The following is a 10,706-nucleotide window of genomic DNA, read 5'->3' on the forward strand; positions in this document are numbered from 1 at the left end:
CCACATAATAGGAAAAAAGAAAAAAAAAGGAATTCTGACGATGGCTGGGAGACCACACACAAATGTTACAAAGAGAATGTAGACATGTAGTAGTAAATTACTCAGAGCAAAATCAGCTAAAAATCTTTGCATTGTGTCGGTTTAATGATTAGTTAAACTTCAGCAGTGTGTCTGACAAACAGAAGAGTGGAGGTAAGTCATTTATTAAACAGTGTCCAGGCACGAGGAGTCGTGCACCCAATTATTTGGTCATCCATAAAACTAAGCAAGGGGAGAACGATCAAAGGTCCAAAGTTATTGACCTTCTGCAGCCCACAAAGGACAGACACGATGTGAGTACTTGTTGCTGTGCTTGTGGAAGGACGGAACGGCGATACCCATGGATTCCCTTCGGGCCAATCAAACGTGATCAGTCAAACAACAACGTTCAAGGTTCGAGATTATTTTAGTTACATCTGTTCATAGAATTCTTTACAGATTGGTAATTGCATTTGGCATGCCATAACAAACAATCCAGACAGGCTCTACTTGATCGAGTGACAAAGAGATGCAAGACAAACAAGACAAGTGCTCACTGTTTTACCATTCACCAATCAGTAAATAAGATTAGATTAAAACAAAGAAAACTAAAATAGATAAAAAACAAACCACAATAAGAGCCTTTTATCTAGGTTTTTTCTTTCTTTCTCTTAGGACTTTACCTTTGTACACTTGTGCATATTTCCACATTACCTCTGTATTCTTCATTCCCAAGATTTATTAATACAAGTTAATATATTAATAATAATACAAATAAGTCGATCATGAATCTTTATTTGCATGTTTTTTTCCTAATAGACAGATGTAAAACATGTTAAGAACGTGAAGAAACAATTTGTTGTGACAATGCTTCTTCACGTCAAAATCATCAGTTCAATCAATTCGGCTTGACTTCATCGGGAACAGGAAGGCCTTTCACTGCTGCCACTGCGTTTTCCACCGCCCGCTGCACCATCTTTCTCGTTGTCTTGTTCGTGCTGGTGCCAAGATGGGGTGTGATCACCACTTGAGGGAGGTGGAGCAGAGGATGATCCCTGCACAGACAAAGACATGACAACAAACAATCAGACTTTTTAGGCTCTATTGCATCAGACTGGTATGTGAATACAACCTGAATATCAACTACCTGGCCAAAAAGCCCAAATATGTTCACAATTAGAAACTGACTGACGCTGACCAGTAGGTAAAAAATACAACCAAGGAACTAAACATGTTAATGGACCTAAATTTGTATAGAAATTGATGAGAGAGACTTCGGTATGACCCCTAATGAATTCTGGTGCTTGTTTTTGGAAAGTTGGAAAGTCAAACTATAATTACAAAGAGTGTTTATTGGTGCAGCAGTGAATATGAACCATGTGAAAAATGAATGGTGTTTATAGTGGAAGTCTGATATTCCTTTCACAACTAATATTCTTCCTGGTTGACATACTGGTTGATTTTGGTGGCATTTCTTGTCTTTGCTAAGTAAGAGCTTGGAACTTCTGGTCTGATAATGATCACGAGTCTTTTTAATTCAGCCTAAACTCTTAGCTCAATCTAATATTTAAAGATGAATGCCAACAATGTTAGATTCAGACATTGTTTTTCTTTTTTCAGTGTACATCAGAAATGAATTACTTGGCAATGCTGTGTATCATTCATGCTATAGCTATGCTGCGCTGTTTGACGGGTGTGGGTGTTTTCACAGTACCCGGGTAACGGTTCAGGATACGTCACATCTAAAGCTGCTGCCCGAATTGTTCCAGACTGCAGAGCTTTGACTAGAGCATCCTGGTCCACAACCAGACCTGAAACATACACAGAAACCACAATCAGATGTCTTTTAGTTGTTTTATACTCCTTTTGTTTTCCCTCTACCTCCTTCCCCCCGTGCTCTATACATACCTTTTTAATCCTGAAACACTTGAATTGAAATTTACTGAATGATAGCTCTTTGAGATGTGGCGTCTCGTCATGAACGGAGTCGTATAAACACAAAAACGGGCATAAAAATAAAACTGCTTTACTTGACATGCATACACAGCAACTGCACAAACATCTTACCGTTGACCAGAAACATTCCTACCAAATAAAGGAAATGTTTTGACTACTTGAAACAAAAAATAAAATGAAAACACAAGCAGGTTGTTTTTAAAAGAGAATTTAACTAAATCCTGAAGCAATAGAAAAAGGTAACATACCTTAGAACTGCGACTAATGTTATAACTTGGGATTTATTTTCAATGTATTAAAGGCCATAATGTAATAACCTGTCAAATATATACTGGGATATTTGCACCAGAATTATAAAATAACAGTTCAAATAAGGGCCGCACGGTGGTGCAGTGGTTGGTGCTCTCACAGCGAGAAGGTCGCGGGTTCGACCCAGGGCTTTTCCGTGTGGAGTTTGTATGTTTCCTCCCACAGTCCGAAAAACATGCATGTGAGGGCAATTGGTGATGCTAAATTGCCCCGAAGTGTGAATGTGAGTGTGTGAGGTCTACATGTGTTTCCCCCGTGACAGACTGGCGACGTGTCCAGGGTGTATCCTGCCCTCGCCCACAGTAGGCTGGGATTGGCTCCGGCACTCCGCGATAAGTGGGATTGAATGAACTGTCAGATTATGCTTTTTTCTGACATAAGATGTAAAACAATAAAGTGAGCTCACACTGGTGGGATAATAAAATGTTTACGGGGCTCATGGGGGAGTTCAAGTCAAGAGAACAGTGTTTTGTCTTATTGTCAGGCCAACATGTTTACAGCATTGATTATACAAAGAAGCAACCAAAGGAACCAAAACAACGAAGGCACCCAGTGTTCGCAGGGTTTAAGTGTGCATGACTGTCTGTCTCTCAAATGTGGTTTTTGCCATTTCGGAGCAGTTTGATAAAGCTCAGTCCTCCCACCTCTGCTGACGTTGACCAGTGTTGCTGTGGGCTTCATAAGGGACAGCTCCCTGTGGCCGATCAGGCCTTTGGTTTCAGCGCTCAGGTTCACCACTAACACCACGAAGTCCGACTCTTTAAGCAGGTCGTCCATCTTCTCGCAGTAAGTCGCCCCCACAGCCTGCTCATCTTCAACACTCCTGAACGGCAACAAGAGACGATCATCATTAATAGTGTCTTGTTCATTGCTGAAATCTTTTTAAGTTTTTTCTTTAGATATCTGGCTTCATCCAATCATCCAAGTGAAGCGCTGTGTCATTGCTTTTTGCCTTCGGCTTCTGTTGTGGTACAGGATCTTCATGTCGAAGCCTTTGCTCCTCTGAGCCACTTTGTATCCGATGCGTCCCATCCCAACGATCCCCACAGTCGACCCCGTCACTTCAACTCCCATCAGGAATTGTTTACAGGTGACTTCTGGGTAACTGGACACTTTGTAACCTATAAGATGACGAAACAAACCGTTTTATTCATTAACGTTTCGTAGTTGAAGTCTGACCTGCAGCAGCTCAGAATCTGTAACTCATGATACAGTAGACTTCGAGTGTGCACATGTTTGTAAAGAACGTGCAGCGGCTAGGTCATTAATTGAAGTATTTTGTAGCCTGATGAATATTTAGGTTTGTTTCAAAGTTTGAAAGACTTCCAGGGTGAAATATTCAACTGAGATCTTCCAAAAGTTAGAAAATCCAACATAAGCAGTTCCCGTGTGTTTATACTGTTTGTATTCTGTAACTGACATTAACCCACCATTGTTTGGAAGATACGAGAAATTATGGTCCAATAAAGAGTTAATGTGATCAACAAAATCATTGAATTTGAGGCAATAATTGCTCCTGCCGTGCACATCAGCTCAAAACCTTGTTTATGTCTTTCTATCATGAAACGTCGCTGTCATCTATAACCCTCCACATTCTCATTCCCCTTTACTATTTCTCTATTTATTATCCTCGGTTGTTTTTTGGGGTCTGGCTTTGTGCTGTCTTCAGAAAGTTTCTGGTTGTAAATATGTGATAAGAACAAAGTAAACTTCTGTACAAAAGAGTCAACCAGTCAGTGTAAATACACATGTAATGTAAAGTTTGTGTAAATAATTCAGGCCAGAAATAGTCAGAAACTAATACAAAGACATATCAAATGCTGGAACTCAGAAACTGGGCTACTTAAATAAAAGAAATGCAGTTCTGACATTATTTACAGAAACATGACTCCCTCTATAAGTAGGACTGAATGAAGTCGAGCTTTGAACTGACCCTCTACAATCCTCCGAGCCGACGCCAGCAGCAGGCCCATGGCAATATCTGCAGTGGCATCGTTCACCACGTCAGGCGTGTTGGTCACCTTCACTCCCAGGCTGCTGATGTACGGCACGTCCAGGTGGTCGATGCCCACCCCTCCGTTGGCGACCACCTTCAGTGACGGCATCAAACGGAGCAGTGACGGCTCGATGTAAGGGTAATACCACACAAACACGGCCTGGATTTTGGGGCCGTGCAGCAGTGGATTTTCTAGGAGGTCTTTGTGGCAGATGAGGTGAAAGTGTTCCTCCATTATTTTGAGGAAGTCTTTGAGGTAAACATCCTTTACTTTCTCAGATATCAGGGCCCATGGCTTGTCCTCTGCCATTATTACCTGGTGGTGGAAGCATGATAAGACAACATTGTTGCAGGTATTTTGGTTTCACCACATAACTCAAAACCTCGTAGGCAGTGACGTGCAGTCAGGGTAGTCAGGGTGCCTACCCAAGGCTGAATTGAAATTAATAAATATTCATTTTGATTATTTGTTTTAATTATAATATGATTATATATATTTTTTCCATTTCCGGTAGCTTACAGTACCTATAGGTTTGAAAGTGTCAGCATTTTGTGCTTTTCATAGCCCAAATGACTCAACACTATAGGGTCTTATAGGTCTATTTAGTAAGTATGCATTCAGATGAAATATTACAACCTGTACCATAGACTCAGCTCATCTTTCACGCCCGATGCCCTTCCTGAACCAACCGGGGCTCAAACCTGGGTACCAAACACTCGATGTCAAAGCTTAAAGGTGTGTTTACACAAAGGCACGATGAGCTACGAATATCATTTTCCCGTCATTCCTGGCACATTCCCTACATTCTTTCACACCACCAACTACTTATTTCATTATACAAAAGCTTGGAACAAACAAAATACATATATATATATATATATATATATATATATATATATATATATATATATATATATATATATATATATATATATATATATATATATATATATATATATATATATATATATATATATTCACTGTGTGCAGCCTGGACAAGTTGTAGTAAGAAAAGAAAGCTCTCTGCTGCGCTGATCTCTCTCTGTCAATCTTTCTCTACTTCCTTATTTTGACCTCCTCCTTGTATCCAACTATAGTAGACAATAGGAATACTGATAAGCAATGATAGAACAAAAACCCTCCAACAAGACAAATGTGTATCATATTTTTGTCCAAATGTGGACATGAAAAGATTATTTTATCTATATCTGAAAATAGATAGCAATCCACACGGTTTTCTTATTCTAAAAAGTTGTCATCATTGAAAATATGTCATGAAAATACTTTGATTACGATGATCTTTTATATGTATGTTCTTACCTGGATAAGATGTGGCTTGGGGAGATTGTCCAACTCTTTAGTTTAAGCTAGATTTATTTAGTTTTCCTAATCTTAAACAACGTTTCACTTTTTTGTTAAACATTAAAATGAAGTCTAGGAAATATTAAGCTTTAAGCTGAGCAGAAAAGAAGAGTCATTCATTGATCAAGGTGAACAGAGAGGAGGAGAACTTACTGTATGTGTTGTGTTACAGCGATTGAAGAGCCATGAAAAGACTGAACATAAAACTACTCATGTTTTTCTTTTACATTTTCTATCCAATGTCAACAGGATTGGCTCTAACTATGGAGTTAGACGCTGTAGTAGTCTAACTATACAGCGAGTTAGAGTGGACGCTGTAGTATATTCTCCATCTATGCATTTAAATCAAAATTTCAAGTTCAATACATCATCCTCATAGGGAAGAAGCCAAAAGCAAAGGCAAGGATCACAACAACTACTCTTGTGTGTGAGTTTTGTTTTTTTAGCAAATGTATTTCAATATATTTTCTTCAATCGGAGGAAACTGAAGAAATGACACCTTGGCATTGAAAATGACCCATTCCATCAACTGAAGCGCAGCTTTATGTGGCTGCACATGAGAAGAATGCAAGAATTCATTCACTTTTGTTGGTTAAAACAGGCCCCAGTGCGTTACTGATGTGCGTTTCAGATTCAGCCTGCAAGCTGCAGTTCAACAGAATCTCACTATATGTGTTGTTGGATAAAGTTCAACAAAAGGAGGACTATCTCCTTTACGACACAGTCTCGTACATGTGACCACCAGGTGGCGCAAAGACCTCAAGCTGCGACTGTTTGAGACTCAAGCAGGTCAGACTGAAAGTGAATGTTTTCCATCTTGCAACAAGTTTGTTTTCGAGATATAATCGCGTTCGACTTTTTAACATTTTCAAAATGATCTGATACAAAGCTTCAATGTGAACATTGGATTATTTTTCAAGCCATTGCACTGACATTCAGATTTGTGGTTTTTGCACAAACAAAGCATCTGAACATTTAAAATAACATATCAGCTTAATGTGCATTTACACTGCAGGAAGAAATAATACATCGTATTGGAATTTGTAGGGCTAAAGTCCCAAAGTGAAATACTTGTGTTATTTGTTTTTCCTATCATGTTGGAAGCTCTTCAGATCTTTCAAAGCACCTTAACTGTAAAATGTTTGCATAGCACACATGATCTTACAGCTCATGTTCAGTCTTTTGCCATTTGCACACTGGCACATGAATATAGAAGGCCAATAACAGAGGTTTTCCATTATTTCACTTCAAGGTGAAGTATTAGGATACAGTCCATGTTCAGGTATAACGAATGTGTGCTTGTGCATGTGAGTGTCCTGCTGCAGCAGAGCATCAGGGAAAGCCATGTGTGCAGCTGCAGATCAGCAGATCAGCAGATCACCTGCTCTTCACTCTCGTGTAATCTGTCCTGCTTAGCTGAAGGTGTTTGCTCCTTCTCTCCTCCCCTCCAGTGTCAGTCATTATTTGTTTCCCCCATCATTCCACCACCTTCTCTCACTCTCTCCAATGACCCCCCCCCCCCCCCCCCCCCACACACACACACCACCTCTCCTCCTTTCTATCTAAAATGTCCAGAAGTCATTTAGCCTTTCATTATGCAAGTTCAAATCTGCAGCCAAGCTCCACTTCCATCTGCTACCACATCCTGCGGCAGGTGGCCTTTCTGCAAAATGCTGACTCACACGATAGACACAGCAATTAGGTGTCTGCTTCATTAAACAGCATTTTGGAGCTTGTTGTTAGTGCTGTTCCTTTGATCACATATAAATATGGCACGCATCACATCAGCAGGTCGATGGAGCAGTTTTATTTTCAGAAATCCATGAATCACCAGTTTTGTTATTGTCCCTATACTGTCACACTCTCCATGACTCGGTCCGACAGACTTTGATGTGTTGCATGTCAGAGTCTCATGCCGGTGGAAAGGTGACCTGTTGTGTCACTCTTGTCATGGTACAGCACAGCGGAGCCCTTAAGTCACCTCTCTATAATGGATCAATGACGTGAGTCCACCACCAATCCTGACTCAGCTTATCAGAGCTCTCAAGTCAAAGGCTTCTTGTGCCTCCTCTGAAAAGATGAAAACAAATCAATTCAATAGCATAGTGAAGTATTGAGACATTTGTTCCATAGTGATGAGCTATGATCTCCTTTTCTTGCATAAGTACGTTGCAGGAAACAAAACATGTTAAAGGTTAATATGGCCCGAGGCACTCACAGCCCCCCCCACCCCCCCCCCCCCCCCACCCCCCCCCCCCACCCCCCACCCCCAGAAATCGCATTATTTTACTGTGGAATAAAAATCTAAAGTTTGAGGATGACGAATATATAATAACAAATGCAACCTTATGTAAATAATGTATGACTAAAAGTCATATTCTAAAACTGTCCCATGGTCGCTGTGCAAGCAGACCTTTTTTGACTGGAGGCTTTTCAGCAAATTTATTAGAGCAGGGTTGAGGGAGGCACTGAACCTTACTTAATCATTTTAATTTGTCTCCATTACACTCACAAAGAATTATGTTCTGAAAATGCGAGAAAAAATATAAATTGCTGGCATTCATTATTTATTTTGAATTATGAGTAATCCCCTCTCATCCTCAGATTTTCCTCCTGCTGGACTCCCCTCGGGGAATTCTGAAAACTATTAAAGCTACAATATTTGTCTTCATGTAAATTAGATCACATTGACAGTAGCGAGGGACCAGAAAATGCTAACTTAAAAGAATAAATACCTCATATGAACTGAACTAAACAACATGTTCTTGAACATATTTTCACCATTCTTCACTCTGTCCATAAACAAACTCCAGAGGTTGTCTACCTCTGACTCGAACCAGGACATTCTTCCAACACGGTGAGAGTGCAAACTACTACACAACTATTTATGATGATCCATGCATTTAAGTTTGGAGCGTTGGAGCAAGCAAACACATGCAAGTGCATAATAATCACATTTTAAAATGTGTCAGTGCAGAGTCAAAAATGCATGGTGACTGATTTGCTCTGCAGGATGTTAAAAGTCAAGTTTAGAACATTTCTCTGACCTATAAAAGGTGAGAGTATAAATGGTACCACTTGGCTTTACTAACTCAGGCTTCATAGTTCTTTTTTTTTTTTTCATATGGGATGTTCCCTGGATTTCCCCTCATTTTTTCCCCTGGGCGTCCCACGAAAAGACAGCAGAAGGCCCCACACAGACATGCAGAGTTGACACCTGTGTCGCTCGGCGTGTTCTGAAGATGCTCAACACGCAACTCTCAGCATGTTCTGGTTGAGAATAAATTCTCCTGCCAGGTAATCCAGTCAGCCTGAGCATGTGTCTGGTGCCTGTGACGCACAGCGCTGAGCAGTGAAGTCACAGGTCAACTCAGAGGAGCTGGTCTCGTATTCTGATGTACAGGCCATCATCTGTTCCTCTGTGATGTCCAATGATCTGTATTCTGTTCATTGTTTATAATCAGATTCACACATCCATATTCAGTGCATCATACTGATGAGTGATTTGGCCCTGTGTCTGAAGAACCTTCCTAATAAAAAAAAAAATAGCTGATTTACATAGTTAGCAGTAACTCAAACAGCAACTAACACGTCATGATGCACCAATGCATCTGAAGTTCACTGTGCAGCACTGTACATTTTTAGAATGTGCAATTCTCAATAGCTTTTCTCTCAATAAGTTCACGATCCTCAGATAGGGAAAGGCACCAGAGAGCTTAAATCAAATTAAAAACTGTGGATCTGCACCTCAGCAGGCTCAGAGGTTGGCTCTGTCTGGTTAGGTAAGAGATAATCAGTAAGGAGAGGCTGTTGGTCTTCTATTGTGCAGCTCAGTGGCTTCTTCATCCACCACCAGCTACTTAGCCTTGCCTCTAAAGCCACTGTTACCTAATGACACAACCCGTGTAGAGCCATGTTCTGGCTGATTAAGAAGGAGGCTCTCCCATACAGAGAAAATTGGCTGTTGAACTGTGGCACACCATTTCTCATTGGTCCTTGTGTGTATTTCTTTGTGTGAAGGATGAGTGCAAAGTTCTGGATAGCTCTTCACCGCATAGTCAGTCAGATCAATGTTATGCAAAGCTATTAGTCAGAGATTGCAGTGTTGTAGCTGCACACAGTACTCAGGGCCTCTTCCCTCAGGGTCAAACTCACTGATCAGTTCTCACCTTTGTTAAGAGTAAATATTCATGCTGTTTGCCATTTAATCACCAACCACACCGAACCACTGATATATACGCTCAAATGCCACTACAAACTGCTCATTAGTGCCACAGTTGCACTCTCTTGGAAATGCAAGTGTAATGTAATACCTTGAATTTGGATTGTTTAATTACTTATTAAAAATGTATTCAGTGAAGACATGTGTCACTCCTGTTAAAATAACAAATAAATGTAGGACTTCACTGGATGATAAGCATCAGAAACTGCACAGTATTGTTTTCCAAACATGGCAGAGCTTTTATGTGAATTAGGATGATTTTTAAAAAAGGTATGTTTTTATGAGTTGAGTATTGAACGTTTTGGACATGTCTAATAAGATAATAGTGATTGTTAAGTTTGAATTAGTGCATCAAAAAACAAGGAATGATCCAGGGTCCATATCCACTGAGATATACTGCAACTGTTTGATCAAAAAACACTTTGGTGGTATATCAAAGTCTAAACCATTAATACTATATTTTGCAACATTGCTCAGAGGAGTGCAACATCAATGCTGCAGCAATTGTGAATCATTGTGATTGTGAAACATTAATGAAAGTCTTTTATTTGCTTTTTGCATGTAATGGATCACTGGGAACTCTGTCTGTCAGTCTGTTGAGGATTTTGCTGACTCAACAGGAGGGAGGGGTTTTCAGTGTACTCTATAAGGCCATTAAGAAAACGCTCCCTGGAACAGCGGCTGAATAAGCCTCATGGCTTTGACTTCCACTAATCATCTTAGGCAAAGCATGGCTCCCAATGTGCCTGCATGGGAGCACCTGTACTGGACTGCAGCAAGTGTACGGTGGCTATCATCATAATTGTCATTATCATCAGCTGCTGCAATACAGCTTAGACCAG

At 40.3% G+C, this 10,706-nt stretch overlaps 1 protein-coding gene across 1 annotated transcript; it reads right to left on the bottom strand.

Moving 5' to 3' along the window:
- Positions 1-916: 916 nt before the first annotated feature.
- On the bottom strand, positions 917-4,589 carry LOC308122950 (putative 2-ketogluconate reductase; the record flags this gene model as incomplete). The annotated part of the gene is made up of 5 exons (XM_080485133.1): positions 917-1,073; positions 1,733-1,829; positions 2,928-3,106; positions 3,236-3,404; positions 4,217-4,589. The coding sequence occupies 5 exons, from the start codon at positions 4,587-4,589 to the stop codon at positions 917-919; spliced, it is 975 nt and encodes a 324-aa protein (XP_080341259.1).
- Between the last annotated feature and the right edge of the window lie 6,117 nt (positions 4,590-10,706).

The sequence above is a fragment of the Lipophrys pholis genome (assembly GCF_963383615.2).
Source record: "Lipophrys pholis genome assembly, chromosome: 17".
NCBI classification, from domain to species: domain Eukaryota; kingdom Metazoa; phylum Chordata; class Actinopteri; order Blenniiformes; family Blenniidae; genus Lipophrys; species Lipophrys pholis.